At 44.3% G+C, this 21,607-nt stretch overlaps 1 protein-coding gene across 2 annotated transcripts; it reads left to right on the top strand.

Annotated features, from left to right (window-relative positions):
* The first annotated feature begins 7,287 nt into the window (after positions 1–7,287).
* On the top strand, positions 7,288–21,208 carry UBE2T (ubiquitin conjugating enzyme E2 T). 2 transcript variants are annotated; one of them, XM_067531491.1, is made up of 7 exons: positions 7,288–7,448; positions 8,284–8,396; positions 9,707–9,776; positions 10,597–10,702; positions 11,402–11,530; positions 11,694–11,777; positions 20,839–21,208. In XM_067531491.1, exons 1-7 carry the CDS (start codon positions 7,291–7,293, stop codon positions 20,965–20,967), a joined length of 789 nt encoding a protein of 262 aa, XP_067387592.1. In that variant the 5' UTR covers positions 7,288–7,290; the 3' UTR covers positions 20,968–21,208. The 2 variants fall into 2 exon arrangements, with proteins under 2 accessions (XP_067387592.1, XP_067387593.1); XM_067531492.1 differs by having other exon boundaries at positions 7,293–7,448; positions 11,432–11,530.
* The last annotated feature ends 399 nt before the right edge of the window (positions 21,209–21,607 follow it).

Below are 21,607 nucleotides of genomic sequence, written 5' to 3' on the forward strand. Positions count from 1 at the left end.
AACAGCTGGATGGGCACATCTGGTGGGCACATTTGTTCTGAGAGATGTACTGAACCCACCTCCCTTCCCCACATGCCTCCCTTCCTATTTCCTATGACATACCTCCCCACACACAAAACACACCAGCCTCCCCTAAAACAGCATATCTCCCTCCATTATAAATCAGTGGAGAATCAAAATCAGACTAAACTCTTTCCCATCTTCCCCCTCCACTCTGGCATAGCGCCCAGCTTTCAGCAATAGTAATAACTAGAGCTGGTCAAAAACTTTTTGATAGGACAGTTTCCCTTCGAAAAATGCAGTTTTGTTGAAATGGAAACATTTTGTGGGAACATGTCAATTTGGATGACATTATTCTTTGGGGAAAAGTCAAAAGTTTATTTTAGATTCATTTCACTTAGACTTTTAATATAAAACTTTAAATGTAATTATATATAATTAATATTATGCACATATATTATACTTAGTGTTTTAATATAATAAAAGTCTAAACAAAACAAATCTAAATGATGCTATTTAAATTAAATGGTTGACGCTATAGGAACTGATGTTTTGACACTATCAGAACACGTTTTGTCAGAATCGTTGTCTCTTGGGAAATTTCAAAATTTCAGCTTTTCATTCCAAATTTTTTTTTTTTTTTAAATATCAGAGTTTCCTGTGAAATGGAAATTCCAGTTCCCGACTAGCTCATGGCACAAACAATTCCACCCCAAAATTAATAGTACTCATGTCATGAATCTAAATTCTAACAAGACAATACACTGCACACAGGGAAGAAGACATTAAAGACCCCAGGAAGCTAGACTGCTGCAGATCTCTACAATGAAACTATAGTCACTGTGTATCTCACTACAATGGGATATTCAAAACATAGCAGATCCTTACCAAACAGATAATCTGGGACACACCCTCAGCTCCTGTAAATTGCCATAGTTCAGTTGGAGCCAATAGAGCTATGACCAAAGGCGTAAGCCTCCCTTTGGCAGACCTGGTACCCTGCTTCCCAGATCCCCATCTCGTCACACTGCCTCCTCCACCTCTTCTGCTCCCGGAAGGAGAGATGGGTGGGGGGCAAAGGGCCAGGCTAGGGGATCCTGCTGTCACGCTGGGGTGTGTGTGAGTGAGAAAGACAGAGAGAGGGGGGCAGGAGGGATTGTGTCTTCCTCTGTGTGGGCAGCGAACAGCATCATTGGCCCTGCGCTGGGAGCCATTGCAGTACAGATAACAGATAACTGGGGAGGGGGACAGGGCAGGACAAATATCCCATTGACACTTCGGGGGGAGCAGGGCAGGAGGCCCGACTGCCACTCCTAGGGGGATGAGGACCCCAACACTGGGGCACAGGTAGGAGAAGTATCCCACCGTCACGGGAGGTTCCAGCTGGTTTGTGCGGGGCTGAGCGGAGGCTTCCACGTGTCCCCCTCGGGCTTGGGTTCAGAATGTCCCACTCTCACGGAGCAGGGGTTAGGGAGAGCCCATTTTCCTCCGGGGGGGGGGGGGGGGGAAAAGGGTCTATTGTTACCTGCCTCTCGCCGGACAGGGTCTTTCCAGGAGCCGCGCGCCCGCCCGCCCCCTCGCTTGTTTCCTTCTTCCGCCGGCGCCGCGCGCGGTCCGCCTCCGAGAGGAGGCCGCGGTCCGTGCAGCCAGGCCGGCCTGGGGGTGACAGGGGCGATGGGAATCCCAGGGCGTGGGGTTGGGGGGCGTTATGGGCTAATCCTGGGGGGAGCTATAGGGGAATCCCAGGGTGGGGGGGTTGGGGGAGCTATGGGGGAATCCCAGGGTGGGGGTTGGGGAAGATATGGGGGAATCCCAGAGGATGGTGGGGTGGGGGGAATCCAGGGCTGATTGAGTTTGGGAGGGGTAGTCCATGGCGGGTGACTGATCCTGGGGCCGGGGGGCGATAAGAGAACTGGGGGGGTGACATGGAGTCTGAGGGTTGGAATCTCAGACTGGGTATTTGAGTTGTTGAGGAGGAACTGGGGGCGAGGCAGGTAGTGACATTGAGATCAGCACAATTTTTTTCTGCTTTAAAAGCCAGATGGACTATAAGAGGGTAGCTCTGTACTCTTCTCCATCATTCTGAGCTGGGTTGCTCCCTTTTCAGCGCTGCTATCTCCAGTCGGAGCATGCTCTGCAGGTTTAAGGGGCTTGCTGAGCCCAGCATTGTCCTTCTGTCCCAGCGTGGGGTTTGTATACCCCATCACGAAAGGGTTACGGTTTGCCTACACGGGTACGTTATATTGGTAAAAGGTAAGGTGTAGATTGCTGTAGTTATACTGATAGAGCTCCCAATGTGGACACTTATTCCGGTTTTAGAATGATTATTTTAGTTTAGCTTTAACCTCTGCCAAAATGACAAGCTAAACTGGAAAAGTCACTCTTATACTGGAATAAGTGTCCACATGGGGAGCTGTATGGGTGTATCTACAGCACTTTAAATTCATGGCCTGTTTTACACCTGTGTAACTTCCCTATGTGGGCAAACCCAAAGAAGGATGCTTTCTAATTGGTTCTGAGGTTGTGGCTCAGACATCTGATGATCTGGTTTCAATATTAGGCTTCTTAACTGGATCCAAATTATAGATTTGATTGACTTTGGTAAAATTCTTTATTTGCAATCTATAAGCAAACAGAGCTAGCTTCTTAGAACTTACTTTTGGTTCTAATCTGATAATACAAATCCAATACTGAGACTAACTTGAGGCATGACTTGTTGATTTGATAGTGTTATTTGCTTAGTGCTATTATTGACAGCTTAGCTACACTGATAATTGTTTTTTGTTTCTTTTTAATCTTAGTTTAAGAGTTTTATAAACATTTATAAAAAAACAAAAACAAAAAACACCTGGTACTAGGTGACATTGCTTTCAACATGGGTCCAGAACCTTTAAGGGACTGAGGTGGATACCAACCTGTTAGATTAAACGTCAGACCAGAACCCTCTAATACATCTATGGTTCTCATAAAATGCATTGAATGGCTGGAGACCTGTATTACCCCCGTATGTGGGGGTAGCAGGCCTGGGGACATGGCCAGGGGCTTATAGTGCTGTGACAGCAGGGTTGGTGGTGGGTGGAGAAGAGATTGGCTCCGATCGTGTTTTTTACTCCGAAGGGGGATTGGGCAGGGACTGGGAGGATGTCAGCCCCCTCTCTTATGGAGGGTTCTGCCTTTCCTGTGCAGTACAGTAACATCATTATTGCTATATTGGATATGGAAGCAGACTGGATGGAGCAGGGTTCCTCCTAAAAACACTGCAAATACCCCACGGCCATGGGCCTGGCCCAGCGAGAGACTTTGTCATCTCCTGTTTTGCTTGCTGCCTTGTTAAGCATATTTTATGTTATTTACCTCCTTCCTAGTGATCCTCGGGCCCTTCCCAGAATCAGCCCCGGTCTCCTTCCTGAGGATCTTTAGGCTCCGAACATGGTGTAACTCCTGGCTCCTATGCGGCACCAGCTTCCTTATATAACAAGAAATTGAAGAATGAGGTCGTCAGACAGAATTTAGGTCACTCCAACACTGCTGGTCCTGCTGGCAAAGGCTGCAATTGAGATTATACAATTTCATGTGACTGACATGAGCAAAGGGAGGAGTCTTTACTAAGCTTTAAACAGTCAGGTTACTGCAGGGCGGCTTAGGACCTCAGGGCAGAATCCACAGGCAAAAGGAACTGCACCCTCATCTCCTCTATAACAGCTGGTATATTTTCATGTATTTTGGTGGATTTTAAGATGTTTTAAAATGGAAGTGTGTTCCGAATGCATTAAAGATCTGAGTTGATACTGGGACTGGCAGCATGAGCGGTGAAGAAGTCTGATTGTCTTACAATGAGGTGCCCACATCCTCTAGTGACTGGGTTTAGGTTATTTAATTGCTCAGCCATAATGTCATGTTAGTGCTTTTTTTGGTTTCATTTTTTTCAGAGAGAAATTACTGAAAAATGCATAAATCTATTTTATAATAAATTTCCTAATAGTTCCACACCACATTTGTCATTTAAAAAAAATGCTATTATTCTATACTCAAATTTAATCAGCATTTTCAAAGCTCGTATAGGACACACAAGACTGAAAGGAAGTCGAGCAGTTATTGGCTATGGTGCACCGTGCCTTCTCCACGGAAATCTCTCTCCAGCTAGATTATTACAGTTCCAAACACTGCCCCACTGTAGGAAGAGACCTCATGTGGATCTGTCAACACGAGGAAAGTGATCTGCAGCTGCCAGTTTCTTATTACACTTTCTGTAATGGGGCTGAGAAAGTGTAGACAGAACAAACCTATCAGCTAAGCTATTTTCAACATCACTTTGTGGTTGTGGAAAAGCTATGGCTGAAGAAGTGAGGGTTAAGATTTTCTCTGTGAGTGGTAAGACCTATAGTCACCCACTTGGGCCAGTGTCTTAGAACGCTCTGTCTCTTGCTCTCATTAACTCTGCCCTTGAGCTTGACAGTTTCATAGTTCATGGAGAGATAGTGGCTTGGGTGAGTTCCTTAAGCATTAAAGATTAGTGCTGAATTTTAATAAAATCATCAGAAACAGCAAATCATGGGTAGTGTAAAGCTGCTCACTCTGTAATATGTTAACCCCCTTTTAAATAGAGATATATGATATTACTGTATAAAGTTTCTCTAAATAAAAACTTGCTGTTGTAATAATTATCATTTTGTCTCTGATATTTACATGGCAAATATTTGTAAACCTATTAAAACTTCCTAAATAAAGAGTTTTAAAAAAATTAGTGCAGAGACAGAATCTGATCCGCTGTGTTATGGAGATCCAGCGTAGGGAGCAGAGTGCCAGGATGATGTACTCTCAGCCACCAGTGACCATGAGGTGATGGGCTGCTGCATTCTGGACCAATTAAAGTTTTTTTTTAATGGTGGGGTGCTCATTCCTAGCTAGAATGAACTGCAGTGATCCAACCTGGAGAACATGAAAACGTAGAATACCATGGCCAGCTCAGCGCTTTACAGGAGGGGGTGTAGTGTTCTAGCCAGCTGCAGATTGAAGATGGCATTTTTAGCAGCCATGAAGATTATCCCTTTCTTCCTGCATCTGAATGGGATCTTCTTGAGGTGGCTTCTGTTGTGTACAAATGATAGGATGTACTGTTTGTAACTAAATGGCTTTTCTCTGCTGTTGTTGCATCTTGTGCTGTGACTTTGTTGGCTATTACAAGCTAAGGAGATTTGGGTACAGTCACTACATGGATGGGATACCACCAAGGAATACCAAAATGAATTATAGAAGATGGAAAGACACTGGATCAGTCCTCCTTGCCAGTGCAGGATTGAACTGAACACTTCAATGTCTAGTGTTCTGCTTCAAAAAGTGACCAGTGTTCTTCCTTCAGAGTGTGTACTTTAGGGAAATTTTTGAAAGATTTCCTAAATATGCTAACAGTGGAGAGTTTTATGAGTGTTAGCAGTGTTGAGAGTCCTTCTCCAGAAGCATGTTTGCTACCACAGAAATATTAACAACCTTATTTGAGGCCTAATTAAGACAGTCATGTGAGACAGGACAAGGCAACGGCATCACAACAGAGGAGCTGGTCCTATCTACATAGAGATATAGATATTAAGAAATCTGTGTTTGTTATTTCAACCTACAGGGCAGGAAAAAGGCAGATCTTATATTAGCCTGCAAACCCTTCAGCAGCTTTGAAGTGTCATTTTAAGGCAGTAAGATGGATGAACCACAGAGCAAGTACCATTGCTGCAGCCTGTGCGTTTCAAATGGAGGGTTTGAGTCAAATGGATTTTCACCTTTAGAGCCTTAGAAACTTAATTTTGGAGGGTGCGAGTTGAAATGCTATCATATCAAGCACCTTCAACTTTATCCCTTCACAAAATGCCTTCATCTCCCCAAGCCAATTTAACATTATTAATTATTTGTATTACCGTAGTATCTAGGAGCCCCAGTCCTGGACCAGGACCCTATTGTGGTAGGCACTGTGCAAACACTGACCACAAAGATGGTCCCTGCCCCTTAACAGTTGACAATCTAAGGCCTTGTCTACACTTGCACTTATGCCGGCAAAACTTTTGTCGCTCAGGGGTTTGAGGCCAAAGTACAAGGCAAGAGACAATATTTAGACACACCCTCACTTTGCTGGCTGTCCCTCATGCATGTTCAATGTCCACCACTATCAGCATATGCATAGATTGATTCCCTTGAGATAGAGCAGTGATTTGGAAGTTCTGCCATGACCCCTAGTGGCCAGGAACATCTTAAAGTTTTAAACCAATGTGTTTTGGTAGTTCTCATAAGGACTTTAGAAACCCTGCCCACATTTTCCCCCCATTCACTGTGGCTTATGTAACAGAGTATCTGTGGGGTTATTCAGAGTTTATGATGCAATAGGGACTCGACTACTGAGAATGGCAAAGGGTGGTAATGGTTATACTGTATTTCCAATGCTGGGTGTTAGAACAATTTTAGTCAGCTGTTGCTATCTCACAATTACTTTGGTCAATTACCATCAGCCTTCCCAGAAAAATACTCCCAGGGCAACAAACCCCATGTATGAAATTTCAGGTATGTTGGTCAGCTCGAGCCAAGTTGGAGGCCCCTCCCCCCAAGTCAGGATAATGTTTATCCAGGGCTTTGTACACCTCCAGCCCTATCTTCATGATTAAGAATCTGTAGGGAAATTGGAAACCTAACTCAATTCCAAGTCTTCAGCACTGAAAGCCACCGTCTAATTATGAATAAAATGTTAAGTGCAGGTGCATGCTCATGTGTGTGAAATTCTTAGCAATCCCCTGACTCCAGCAGCTGGAGTGAAAGTACCCCTGCCACTGATGTGCGTGTGCATGCACACACGCGTAAGCACTGGTAACATGACATCCTCAGCAATCCCCTGACTCCAGCAGCTGGGATGCACCCTCCCTATTGATGCCTCTGTGTGTACAACACACACACGCGTGTCTGTGCTGTTAACGTGTGTCAGGCCCACCCATCCCAGGTGTTTTGACCCCCACCTCCTGGTGTGAAGAGGGCCTGAGCCCCACCCACCCACGCACGCCCGTGAGCGACCCCCGGGGAAAGGAGCCATGGGCCCGTCCCAACTCGCCGCCCCACCCCTCTGTGCACTGTGGGGATGGTGCCGGCGAAGGCGGAGGGGCGGGGCCTCAGGGCGGCTCCTCCAATCCCACAGCGCCTCTCCTCGCCGCTTCCAAGGTTTGAAGCCCCAGGGCGGAGCCTTCGGCTCCTCTCCGGCCAATCAGCCCCGCGCACCCCGAAGATTGGCACCTCCGCAGAGCTACACAGAGTGCGGCCTGGATGGTTGCTAGGCGCCCGAGGAAGTCCCGCTCTCTTGCCAGGCGCTTGCACCACCGGTTGTGTAATAGTCGTGTGTGGTGCTGCTGCTCTTCGCCTTTCGCGGTCCCCCCTGTCCCCGCGGTTTGTTTGGCTACGGCCGCGGCGCTCCTAGGCTGCGGGTGAGCGGGGGCGGGAGGGTCTCGAGCAAGGTCCCGTCCGCCGGAGCTGTCTCGCGCCGTACGGCCCCCCAGTGCTAACGGCGCAGGGCACCCGGCACGCGAACCGGCAGACCGGAGCCTCCTCCGCATGGCAGGCGGGAGTCGGGTCTGGGGAATGGGGCCAGGGAGCCCCCCATGGGGGGGGTGTGTGGCCTTGGGGGGGTGCTCCCGGGAGAAGGAGCAGGGAGCCCCCATGGGGGGGTGACCCGGGGGGTGGGGTGGTCACAGGAAGTTGGGGGACAGTTACTCCCTATGAGGAGTGGCTTTCAGCAGGGATTCCCCCCCGAGGAAAAAAAATCACCTCCACCATCCTACCCAGTGGTCAGCTAGTTTGTTGCTAGTTTAGTTGTTTTCCAGTTAGAGCTAGTTGTGTTAGAAATGTTCTAGTGGGATAGAAATTCTGTGTGGTTGGTTGGACATTAGACTTGAAATGGACATGTTAATGCATACTTTAAAAGCATATATATGATTAAAACACTGGTACCTGAAAATGCATAATAGGCTTGAAAAGTACGAACAAGGACTAGCTGCCTCCTACAGCTGTGTTTGTTAGGACAATATTGGCACGTTTGTTTGTTGTCATATTGGCCACCAAATAATTTCAAATTATGATTTATAAACAACAATAAATCATCATACGAATACAAATGCTGATGTTTGTTGGGGTTTAACAATGTTTAGAATGTGGGACTGTCCTCCTTGCACAACTGGTGTTTGACTTATTGTGAAGTGCTCTACATTTTACAATATTAAAGATGCTAGCTATAAGGTGCTAATTCTTCTTACAATATTTCAGCACAATGCAAAGAACTTCACGACTGAAGAGAGAGCTGCTTCTGTTGACCACAGAGCCTCCCCCAGGCATTATGTGCTGGCAAAACGCAAACCGGATGGATGATCTACGAGCCCGTATGTATTACCAATGCATTTTTGTTTTTTGTTGTAGGATTTACACCAAAATTCTCTCTGCCTTGGTAATGTTTACTGGGCAGTACCTTGGCAAAACCTCCCAGTGACTTATCCTCAATGAGTGAATATTTTGTCCATACTTAGCAATTTGTGGATTTCAACTTTGGGGATGAAATTATCCCCAATCCATGAAATTTTTGTTTGATTCTTGTCCACTCTTCTTCTGTCTTTTGGAATGCCCCTTTTTTATGTCCTCTGTTGATTGGATCCCTGGTCATGTGGCTAGGGAGTGTGGATGGAGGGAGGAGATGTCCTTTTAAGTTCTTATCACTTGAAGCACCTAAGTGCCTATAAGTAACTGTTGCTAAAGTAGCATTAACTCCCTCTCATGGCTTTTCAACACCTTTGAAGGGGTCGGTGCATGTAGGGGGTTGAGTGTGCTAGCAATGCGTTATAGATGGCTTGAAGACTGGTTTCCTGCTATGAGGGCAGCCAGGGATCCACAGAGTTCTTCCTCCATAACTCAGCCTTGGGCTCTTTAAATTAGCTCCATTTCAGGCACTGACTTCCAGAAAAAGTAATACAGTAGAGCAGTATTGAAGATTATGGCCCTGAAATCCTAAACGTTAGCTTTGCCACCTTAACACAAGAGATTGTTGTTTTGGGTCTCTAGGCCAATTCTCAGTCCTAGTTCTAGGGCGGAACATGAATTCAACTGTCTTTTTCAACTATCGGCTGAAAATTCCCTATTGTTATTGTATCATCCTCACAGTTTGGAACTTGAGAAATTCTCTCTCCTTCAGAATTTGAAATTGGCCATGACACCTGAAGCATGAGAAGGGAGCAAATATCAAAGCTTAGCCTGAGTGTAAAGGTAGAAGAGTTAGCAATAGCAGGAATTAGTGAAATAACATTCCTTTGTTTTACTCTGCAGAGCACTCACTCAGCTGAGCGCCAGCAGTACAGTTTTTGCCAGTAAAGAGGCTCCAACCTGTAACAGTCATTCATCGACCCATTCCGTTCCTCCCTTTTTCTCTTTCCTCTCACACACCTTTGTGCTTCCAAAATTAGATAACTGATGATTGTTTAGGCCTTCCCTAGTTCCTAGGGGTTATTGATCTTACTGCACAGCAGAGTAGAACAAAACGTTTAGTGACGAGGAGGCAGTGGTCATTTATCTTGGCAGATGCAGGCATTATTACAGCTATAAAAGGTGTGATGGGGCTGCACTGACCGTAGCAGAAGCACGATGGGAAGGGGAACACTTACCCTTTTTGAATGTTCTAATTGTCTAATTTTTTTTATTTAAGAAATTTTGGGTGGTGCAAACACACCATATGAAAAAGGAGTTTTCAACTTGGAAGTAGTTGTTCCTGAAAGGTAATTAAACCACTGCATCTAGGAAGGTGGGGGGATCGCACATAGTAAGAAGAGAGCTTATTTTTACCTTCCTATCAAGCAAGCATGTGTCCATTTGTTTGAGACATTAAGAGGTGGTATCCTGTATACTAAGAAGATTTCAAAAGGCTAAATTCAGTGCCTTCTACTCTTCTTCTAGGAAGATTGGAGCACTGGGAATAAAGTACAATAGTTTGATTCTTTGCCTTCAGCCTCCTTGTTTGTGACATTATCAGTCAGTTTTAGGTTAGAAAGCTTTTATATACTGATTGTATTAATATACTTATATATTTGTGATATAGAAATATAGAAAGATTTCACTTTCAGACTCCCAAGATGTGTAACAATGAACAAAAAAAATCTAAAGATACTTTGTTAGGATCCTTAAGTTATTTTGATACCATTAAACATTTCTAAGGGGGGGGGAAAGAAGCCCTGTCTGGTGTATACTACATCTTTCTTTTTCCTGTTTACAGCTAAAATGAATTGATGTAACTAAAAGAGATTTCAGGTAAAATGAGAAAAGCGAGTAATCTGAGGCAATGATAAGTTAGCTTCCCAGCAGAAGGGAGTTTAGTACTGTGTAAAGGACAGAAACCAAACTGAAACCAAATTGTGTTAGAAGGCCTGGCCAGAGATGGGGCTGTTTCCTCCAAAAACCTGATGAGAAGGTAGTTGGAATTTGCTAGTGGCTGGGTAGAGAACACTATAGTGTTGTTTGTGGTAATGCAGCAAATGGAATTGAAAATTCAATTCGATTATAGTTTAAATGAAATCTGTTTCTTTAACACCTGTTCTTAAGATACCCATTCGAACCCCCGAAGATTCGCTTTCTGACACCTATCTACCATCCCAATATTGACTCTGCTGGAAGGATTTGCCTGGATGTTCTCAAATTACCACCCAAAGTAAGGAGTGCTTCTTCAATGGGAATCAGTGAGGTTACAGATAATGTTAAACTCCTGTATTGTCCTGGCTGTAAAAGCTTCACTGATACAGGCTATTTAGTATTGGCTCTTGCATACATGGATATCCATGATGTAGGTGGCTGTCTGATGCATGCCTTTGGTTACTCACTGAGACATATCTATCTTTGCTTTTTTATGCTGTAGAGCTGGGATTTTCGAAGGGGCCTAAGAGTTAGGTGCCCCTCTGAAAATCACAACCTATTGCCTTCATCCTGATGCAATACAGATGTAGATGACAGAGGACACTGTGGGTCAGTGTGGATTAAGATGGAGTGAGATCTCCCCTGTGTCATTAGAATTGCTCTCTTGAAATGGCTGGAATAGAAGCTGCAGGGATAATTGGTATGAGCACTGTGCCTCTATTTGTTGCTGCAGAGCAAGTCAGCACTGTAGCTGTGGTGAACCAAAAGAGTGTGATCCAGGTCAGGCCTGGAATTTTTTTGTCCTTTGTAGAAGAGGCAACAGCCTTAGTGGTTTGAGAACCACTAACCTGGCATCAGGTGTCTTCCCTGTTATATAAATGGAGTGCTAACTACCCAGTGGTAACCATCTTATGTACTGCATTGAGGTCTGGAAACTCAGAGGAAAATTTACAGGTTCTCTGGGTGTCAGCTAATGTGCAGTCTTCTCCTTGTTAAGCTCTGCTTTTATTATTCTGTTTCTGTGGAGGGTGCATGGAGGCCGTCGCTGAATATCTCCACGTTGCTGACCTCCATACAGCTATTGATGAGCGAACCTAACCCTGACGACCCCCTCATGGCAGACATAGTACGTACTCTTCTCTTGTTCCCTTGGTGCAAGTGCTGGTGCATGCAAGTTAGAGCAGCGACTATATGATACCTGTGCAAAGTTCTGTACAGGGAGCTAAGACTGTTCACAGGTGCTTGATTTAAGTGCCTATCCTCTTTGTCTCTTGCTTTATTATTTCTAGTCCTCGGAGTATAAATACAACAAGGAAGTATTCATTAGAAATGCCAAACAATGGACTGAGAAGCATGCAAGCCAGCAAGAGAGGGTAAGAAACATACCATGCTTTGATGCTGCTATAAAGGAATTGGGTGTAGGCTAAATCTTCACATGTATAGTCTTGCTAGTCCTCAGGTGACTGATGCAGATTTAGCATCACTTTCCATACTGTTCTTTTTTTTGCCTCTAACCTGCTGACCTCTGCATTTTTTGGATGTGTATTTCAGGTTCCAGTATTTTTTTTTTTTTTATTGGGGGTGGATTTTCTGCCTTCAAGTTGCCAGGGCTGTGATTGTGCCATAATGTGTATTCTCTGAATTTAATTTCTCAGAAATTGTTAGTTTTGTTTAGGTAAACTTCACTTTGTTTCTCTACCCAGGTTGTCAGAGCTAGAGATTTCTGTGTATGTGGCCTAGAATACACTTAAGTTTTGCTGGTATAACTATACTGATACAGTTATACAGGGGTCTTTTGCTTGTATAAAAATGGTTTTTTGCTTTTTGTTTTTTTTCCAAACACACCCATAACTGACATTATTATGTTGGCAAAAGTTGCTAGTCTAGGCCTGACCTGTTTCTCAGGTGAGACCCTCCACTTCCTATGTCTGCTTTGCATGGACTTATGAAAAGTGCCTTCAGTTATTTTTAAAGTTTGGGATCTGCCCCAATGTCCTTGGACAAAATCTCTCTTCTTATTGTACTTTGTGCTAGCTTTCTGTTTGAGTAATATAAATATATGGTTATATTTGGGAAACTTATGGCCATATGCAGATTATAGAAGGGGGTTATGTCCTCTTAACATTTGGATTGCTCATGACATCTGTCACAGGGCAGCTGGCCAGCTCTCCTATGCCAGAGCAGGTGCTCCCAGCTGGGCCAATTAAGGGGATGGGGTTCTACCTGGGGCTATAGAGGGAGTTCATTGAAGGGTTGGCTGAGAGAAGGAACTGGTTGATGGAGAGTGAGACAGGAAACTGTGGGAAGCAGGACTGCTGGAGTCCCTGGGGAGGGGAGGTAGTAAGAGCCTGAGATTCAAAGGGTGAGCAGAGAAAATATTTGTTTGGGACTAAAACTGCATTAAAGAGACTGGGTATGGCAGAGTGTCTTGGCAAGCTGGGGAGAAGCCCCATCTTGTGACAACACCCCTCAGCCAGTATTTGTGTGAGATTAAATGAATTTAACAGAACTTGATCCCGTACATTATTATTTATTTGTATTGTGGTCATACCTAGAAGCCTGTCAGGTTTAGGATCCCTTTGTGCAAGGCAGTGTGTGTTCGCACGCTGAACAGCGGTCCCTGCCACAAAGACCTTGCAGGCTAAGTACATATTATGAGAGATGGTGGCTGGATACAACAAATATGGGGGAGCACAGGGAAGTAGTGAAATGATTATGATTAGAGGGGTAAGCAGAGGACAAACTCGGCACACCAGCTGCCTAGCCACTGTTATGTGTTTTGTATGCATTACAAACATACAAACTCAATATTCACAGGCACGGGAGGTGGTAGTCACTCCTCTGTGGTTTCAGCATGTGGGGAAAACATGTAGGGCCTACTATTCAACCCTTTTCCCTATATCTAGCTCCTGAAGATGGGGTTAGACATTTTGGATCTCCAACAAATTTATACCAGTCATAATGGACTGTGCCTCTCGCTGCCCCAGTGCTGTGGGCTGTCAACCCCCTGAAGACTTTTCCAGGCACGTGGGTTTCCTGAATATCATTTGTTTGGGAGAGAGGTCTTTTGTTGGTGAAAGCATGAGATGACATAACTAGCCATCCTTCTGCACCCCTCACCTGATGGAGTACCATGGTCAGGAGTCTTCACAAAACTCCTGAGGCAACATTAAAAGCTTTTTCAGATAAAGTATTTACCCACACTCTTATTAGCCACTCTAAACATAGGTCCAGCAGGAGTTCCCTGGGAGTTTACTCTGAGCAAGCTGCTGTATGCATACAAGATTGAAGCCCCACTAAACCTAGTGTGAAAGGAGTGAGGATGACAGTGTCTGTCATAATGGTGGTGGAGGAGAAATTGCCTGTTGCACAACATGGAACAAATGGTTGTAGACCCAGGATGCTAGGAAAAGTTTACAGAGATGAGGTCTCTGAGGCAGAACAATACGCAGCCAGCCACTGCCAATTTCCACTTTGCACTGCTGTAAATGTTGCATAAGGTACTGGGCAGTGGAGAATCAGGTGCTAGAGGTGTTGGGGAGAGGGAAAAGAAGGGGCCCTGATCTTACCCACCACAACTAGATGCTAGGATGGATCCTGACTGAACTCCTTCATAGTGCTTGATTAGAAAAGTGCAGCAATTGTGGAACAGCTTCTGTTTATTGACCCTTTAGACAAAATGGCTTTAACTAAGCAATCAAATGCAGCCTTCAGCCTAAATTAATGTTTCCTTTTTTCACTCAAATATTCAGCAAGCTGGCAATAAGAGGAAACAACCAGCATTGTTTTGCTATTGTAACACTAGGGGGCACCTGCATCCTTGACAATTGTCTGACTTCTGGAAAACAGCTGTGCATTCTCACTCCCCACACTAATGAAAATAAGGTGCTTGTTGTCCACCTTCCCTTTCTACTGGAAAATCTACTTGTCTGATAGATTGTCATGACAGATATTTCAGGGGGAAAGCAATGGCAAGAGCAAACCATTGAATCTTCTGGTAGGTGGTATGTTTTGTTTGATATTGTCTCTGCTTCTCATGGCAAATGGGAGATAAATGGAGATTGATATCTGACAAAGTCCTTGCCTCCCAGGCTCTGCACAGCTGTGTGGCTGCACCATGGCACCGCTCTGTTTCCACCAACCCCCATTCCACTTGGGCCCTGTGCTCAGCTAATCCCGCTTTCTGTCACACCCCCTTTTTGTCTTTTCTCCCATAAGCACCTCTGTGTGCATCACAGACAAGCCATGGAACCATTCTGCTATCTCCCCTCTCCTGACCACACTCCTCCCTTAAATTAGTAACTTAAATTACATTTTAAAACAATGGGGAGCTAACCCTGTGTAAACAATCAGCCTTGGGACATTACTTTAAGTCCCATTCAATTGCATCACAATGGCAGACAGCTAAAAAGTGACAATTTTTTAAGTGCTTATATACAAATGCTAGAAGTCTAAATACTTGAGTGCCTCGTATTAAATGAGTATACTGATATAATAGGTATCACAAAACTTAGTGGAATGAGGTTAATCAATGGGACAACAGTAATAGCAGGGTAAAAAAATATATCAGGAGTTCAGAATAGATCGTATTGGTGGGGGAGTGGCACTTTGTGAAAAAGCAAAGTCAAATGAAAAAATCTTTAATGAATCAAACTGTACCATAGAATCTCTCTGGATAGTAATTCCATGCTTGAATAATAAGAATATAGCAGTAGAGAGATACTGCCAACACCTGACCAGGATGGCGACTGAAATGCTCGGAGATTAGAGAGGCTATAATAATAAAAAACTCAGTTGAAATCCCTCATTATCATCATCGCCATATTGACTGGGTCCATGTCACCTCAGGATGGGATGCAGAGATAAAGTTTGACACCTTAAATGGATGCTTCTTGGAGAAGCTAGTCCTGGAACCCACAAGGAGAGGCGATTCTTGATTTAATCCTAAATGGAGCACAGGATCTGGTCCAAAGTGGTGAATATAGCTGAACCGCTTGGTAATAGTGACCATAACATAATAAAATTTAACATCCCTGAGGCGGCGGGGGACACACTCCAAAGCAGCCCACCACGATAGCATTTGATTTCAGAGAGGGGAACTACACACAAATGAGGAAGTTAAACAAACAGAAACTAAAAGGTACAGTACCAAAAGTGAAATTCTTGCAAGCTGCTTGAAAACTTTATAAGACACCATAATAGAGGTTTAATTTAAATGTATACCCCAAATTTAAAAACATAAGAGGACCAAAAAAGTGCCACCGTTGCTAAACAAAGTAAAAGTAGTAGAGGCAAAAAGGCATCCTTTAACAAGTGGAAGTTAAATCCTATTGAGAAAAATAGAAAGGTTCTTAAACTCTGGCAAGTGACGCGTAAAAGTATAATTAGGAAGGCCAAAAAAGAATTTGAAGAACAGTAGCCGAAGATTAAAAAAGTAACAGCAAAAAATTTTAAGTATATCAGAAGTTGAAAGCCTGCTAAGCAACCATTGGGGCCCCTGAACAATTGATAGAAAAGGAACACAAGGAAGATAAGGCTATTGCGGAGGAATTAAAATAACTTTTTGCATCAGTCTTCACTGCTGAAGATGTGAGGGAGATTCCCAAATTTGAGTCATTCTTTTTAGGTAACTAATCTGAGGAACAGTCCCAGATTGAGGTGGCATTAGAGGAGGTTTTGGAACAAATTGATATTAAACAGTAATGAGTCACCAGAACCAGATGGTATCCACCCAAGAATTCTGAAGGAACTAAAATGTGAAATTGCAGAACTGCTAACTATGGTATGTAACCTATCATTTAAATCAGCTTCTGTACCAGATGGCTGGAGGATAGCTAATGCAATGCCAATTTTTAAAAAAGGAAAAGAACAGAATAATCAGACACCTAGATGAATGCAATTTGTTGGGGAATAGTCAACATGTTTTTTGTAAAGGGAAATCATGTCTCACCAATCAACTAGAATTCTTTGTGGGGGTCAAGCAGCATGTGGAGATTGGTGATCCAGTAGATATAGTGTACTTAGATTTTCAGAAAGCCTTTGGCAAGATCCCTCACCAAAGGCTCTTAAATAAAGTAAGCACTCATGGGATAAGAGGGACAGTCCTCTCCTGGTCCAGTAACTGGTTAAGATAGAAACAAAGGGTAGGAACAAAGTTTTCAGAGTGGAGAGAGGTAAATGGTGTCCCTCCAGGGGACTGTCCTGGGACCTGTATTGTTCAACATATTCATAAGTTATGTGGAAAAGAGGGTAAACAGTGAGGTAATGAAGTTTGCAGATGATACAGAACTATTCAGGATAGTTAAATCCAAAGCAGACTATGAAGAGTTATAAAGGGATCTCGAAAACTGGGTGACTGGGCAACAAAATGGCAGATGAAATTCAATGTTGATAAATGCAAAGTAATGCACATTAGAAAACATAATCCCAACTATATGTAAAGTGTTGGGGTCTCAATTAGCTGTTATCACTCAAGAAAGATCATGGAGTCATTGTGGATAGTTCTTTGAAAACATCCACTCAATGTGCAGTGGCAGTCAAAAAAGCTAACAGTGTTAGGAAATATTAGGAAAGGGATAGACAATAAGATAGAAAATATATTGCCTCTTGTTACCGGGTTGCCCTCATTGGCCCGGTTGCTGGGGTCCTCCCTCGGGCTCTGTTTCCGGGGGAGGCCACAGCGCCTTCCTACACCGGGGAAACAGTTCGCTTTCAGCAAGCCAGCAGTCAATTGCTCTAACCCTTAGTCAGGGTGAGCAAGCAGTTTAGCGCTCTGGCCCTCAGGCAGGGTGAGCGAGCAAGTCACCAGTGGGTTCGCTCTCTGGAGCGGAAGGGAGCGGGAGGCTCTCTTCGGGGTGGCTAGGAAAAGGGAGGGGAGAGGGACGCACGCCCACCCATCTCCATTGCGTCCCAGCCCATGGCCCTAGCAGTGGCAAAAGCCGTTGCCACTGTGTCGGCGGGGCTCCTGCTGCAACACACCTACTAGGCCTCAGACTCAGCCACAAGCTATGGCTGTCCCTGGGCTACTTCCTCCCTGCTGGCCCCAGTACCTGTCTCCTCAGTATCACGGGGGTATTCCATCTGGGGTTGGCCCATCAGTCCCTCTTTATCCACAGGCAGCAATGCGGGGAGCTCCTCTTCGAGGGGCAGCTCCTCTAGGTCATTTGACACAGGGAGGGGCTCAGCTTCTGGTGGCTCCTCCAGGTCCTGTCCTACCTCAGGGGGCTCAGCGGCCAGCAGCTCCTCCAGGTCCTGTCCGGCCTCAGTGGGTATCCTGCACCCAGGTTGCTCCAGGGCCTCTGCCCAGTCCCGGGGCTCCAGTGACTCAGTCCAGTCCCGGGGTCCGAGTACCTCGGCCCAGTCTCTCTGGCCAGGTTGCCTGGTCCAGCTCCAGGAAGGCCCTACCCAGTCTCCAGGCCCAGCCGGGATTGGTCAGCAGCTCTGTTCCAGCCTAGGCCTCTGCCAGCAGGGCAGCACATCTGTCTCTAGCAGCAGTCTCTCCCTGACTGAGCTCTGGGGCCGGACTTTTATACTGCCCCTTCCTGTGGAGGCTCCACCCCGCTGCCGCTGATTGGGCTGTCCGGGCGGTCCTATCACGGCCCGGTTCCCTTGTTGTCGGGCAGACCTAGCTACTGGGCCTGATTGGGTCCATTCAGGCTGCTTGCGCCCTCCCTCGGGCTCTGTCTCCGGGGGAGGCCACAGCGCCTTCCTACACCATGGTACCTCCACATCTTGAACACTGTGTGCAGATCTGGTCGCCCCTTCTCAAAAAAGATATATATTGTAATTGGGAAAGGTACAGAAAAGGGCAATTAAAATGATTAGGGGTATGGAACAGCTTCTATTTGAGGAGAGATTAGTAAGACTGGAACTTTTCAGCTTGGAAAAAGACTAAGGGGAGATATGATAGAGGTCTGTAAAATCACGATTGGTGTGGAGAAAATAAATAAGGAAGTGTTATACTCATAACACAAAAATTAGTGGTCACCAAATGACACTAATAGGCAGCAGGTTTAAAACAAACAAAAGGAAGTATTTCTTCACACAATGCACAGTCAACCTGTGGAACTCCTTGCCAGAGGATGTTGTGAAGGCCAAGAGTATAACAGGGTTCAAAAAAGAACTAGATAAGTTCATGGAAGATGGGTCCATCAATGGCTGTTAGCAAGGATCGGCAGGGATTGCTGTTTGCCAGAGGCTGGGAATGGCTGACGGGATGGATCACGTGATTTCTTGTTCAATTCCTTCCCTCTGAAGCACCTGGCATTGGCCACTGTTGGAAGACAGGATACTGGGCTAGATGGACCATTGATCTACCCAGTATGACTGTTCTTTTCAGAGTTATTGTTGCTTGTGCAAACTTAATTTGCCCCTTTTGTTTCTTAATGAATATACAAAATTTCTAATGAAATGATCCCACACTTACTTATTTGTATTACTGTAGTGGACAGGAGCTCTAATCATGGACCAGGATCTCATTGTGCTAGGTACAGACACAGTACAAACTTTTGCCAATGGCCCCCTGCTTCATTCAATGCCACAGATGGACAGTATTCACTGAAATGGCTAGTCAGTTCTTTTTATTCTCATAATTGAGTTATTCTGTGCTTTATTTACTGCAAACCATCCACAGCCTGCTCTGGAGACAGAATTACTAATTTCCTTGTGGACTTTTCTAGGGTACTCCTCATTATAGTGTATCAGAAACATTAATGAATTCATCTTCACAACAGCCCTTTGAGACAGGGAGCTATTAATCTCATTTCATTACAGGGGAACTGAAGCACAGATATTGAGGCCAAAATAGCTCACAAATTTTGGGTGCCAAATTTGAGACAGGTGAGGCCTGATTTTTCAGGTTACTTAGCATTTTTATGGCACTTCATATGTTCAAACAACAGTTCCCATTGTCTTCAATTTGTTGTTCTGGGTATTTTTACGAATAGGGCACACAGTGGCCACCTGCGAAAATGTTGGTTTTACGTGACTTGCCCAACATCACATAGGAACTCTGTGGCAGAGTCCAGTTCTTCAGGGTGGCATTCAACTGTTCTAACCACAAGACCATCCTTTCTTTTCCTATAATTCAGTGCTTTATTCAGTACACACCTAACTTCTGCAACAAACAAGGTTGTGGTCCTACAGACAACAGCCTCTTTCACTATGCAAACCTGATTTATTCCCTGAGCACTGTCGATCTTGTGCACTGAATGAGACGGGAGTCTTGAGGAAAAATAGTATGTGATCATGTAATTAAAGGGGAGGAGAGGAAGTTAGAACTGGTCTACACTAGAAAGTTAGCTCAATCCAGCTACGTCACTCAGAGAGGGATGTGAAAAATTCTCACACTTGAGAGATGTAGTTAAGACGACTTAAGCCCCAGTGTAAGCGGTGTTGGTTGACAGAAGAATTCTTTCATCAACTTCCTCCTAGAGAGGTGAATTTACTACAGTGACAAAAGAACCCCTTTCATCACTGTAACAAGACTACACTACAGCTATGCCACTGTAGCATTTCTAGTGTAGACATAGCCTATGGCTCTACCTGTTATGGCTGGGAGGGGGGAAGGGAAACAACCTTGAAAATGTGATCCAAGTATCACTATCTGCCTGAGAAGTGAATAGGTCTGAAGTGTGAGCTGCCCCATTCATCTCATTGGTGCCAGTGATACTTTAAATGAAAATATTGTTAACTTGAGTTGATTGACATTTTTACAGGAATATGTTTTTGACACTTTTTTTCTTTTTAAAAAAAAATGAAAATTTCAAAACTAATTTTTTATTGAAAATTTTCATTTTTGGTTTTCAAAAACCAATTTCTGAGAAAATTTTTGGATATTTATCTTTTGTTTACAATTAAACAAAACAATTAAATGTCATAGAATGAATGTCTAGGGTTTGATTTCCCCCCCCCTCCCCCCCCCCCCCCCAAACTTTTTTCCCTTCATTCTAACTCTTCAGACTTCCTGAATGTTGGGGAATTTCTAGTGTGGCAGAAGGAAACATAAGAGGAAGGGACCTTCTGGGTCATTGAGTCCAGACCCTGCTATCACGGGCATCCCCATCATATAACTCTGATCATAAATTTATCAAACTCTGCCTTAACACTGATTAGGTTGTTCACACCCATTACTCCTATTGGGAGCCTACTGCAGAACCTCACTCCTCTGATGGTTGGAGCCTTCTAGTTTCCAGCCTAAATTGGCCCATTTATACACTTCTAGCGATGGGTCTGTATAGAGTAGTCTAAAGTGCCTTGGGATATTTGCCCACATGCTCTGTGCTATAGTCAGGGAGTATTCCAAGAGGAGTGCCAATGTATCTCCAGGAAGTACACGGTCCTTCTAGGGCAGACTTGATCTTCCATACTGATTGTAAATGTTACAGAAAATAAAGGTAACTTTCTTTAATTTCTCTCTCTCTCATGTAATACCAGGCTTCCAAAACTCCAGATGAGGAAGTGACCCAAAGCAAGGCTAGCATTCCCAAAGAATCTGCCATCTCCCAGAAAAGAAAAGGAAACGATATCAGCAGGAAGGGGAAAAAACCCTGCCTCGATTCATAGTTTTTCTGTGTAAATAAACATTTTTATGAATGTTTAACATTGGAAGGTTTCAATTATCTCTGTTCTTAAGCTAATGCCTGCAATGGCAGGGGTTTGTTTTCAAGTTAAAGCTTTTTAAATTTTATTCCAATAGCATTACACATTTTTGTATTCTTGTTTGTCTTGCATTGTTTGTCTTTAAGTATTTTGAAGGAAGGCAAAATTGGGAATAATAAATCGGTCTTCTATTTTTTTTAAAGTTCTCGTGTGACGATGGTTATGTGTGAATGAGAAATTGCTTAACATTGTCCGTGCAAGGTATATGGCCAGTCTGGCTTTTTTCTTTCTGTGGTTGATGACAGACTGGAAATTGGAGCACATAATCAAAGGACGTACTTGAATTTGTAAGTAATATTATGCTGTTTCCCACTGCAATTGAGACATCAGCACACCTGTCTGTAGCAGACACTTTAGTTTCCCTTGTTGGAGTAATGATGACAGTAAATGATACATGACTGTGGGCATACAGTATACTTGGTATCTCACCCTTTCCCCAGCCATCTTCCCACCTGTGCAATCAATAACCAGCTCATAAATCAAAAGAACACTACTTCAACAAGCTGAGCAGATGGCTTAATGTTTAACAGCTGAAACTGGAGCA

This window comes from Emydura macquarii, unplaced genomic scaffold, assembly GCF_026122565.2.
Source record: "Emydura macquarii macquarii isolate MOO-44397 ecotype Brisbane River unplaced genomic scaffold, CSIRO-AGI_Emac_v2 contig_3220, whole genome shotgun sequence".
Taxonomy (NCBI): domain Eukaryota; kingdom Metazoa; phylum Chordata; order Testudines; family Chelidae; genus Emydura; species Emydura macquarii.

What these genes read in the sequence shown, in the direction of transcription:
- UBE2T (XM_067531491.1), top strand. Translation starts at nt 7,291, where the DNA reads ATGGTTGCTAGGCGCCCGAGGAAGTCCCGCTCTCTTGCCAGGCGCTTG. An exon ending in GCGGCGCTCCTAGGCTGCGG is followed by an intron (nt 7,449 to 8,283) that starts GTGAGCGGGGGC and finishes ACAATATTTCAG; the next exon opens with CACAATGCAAAGAACTTCAC. An exon ending in GAAGTAGTTGTTCCTGAAAG is followed by an intron (nt 9,777 to 10,596) that starts GTAATTAAACCA and finishes CCTGTTCTTAAG; the next exon opens with ATACCCATTCGAACCCCCGA.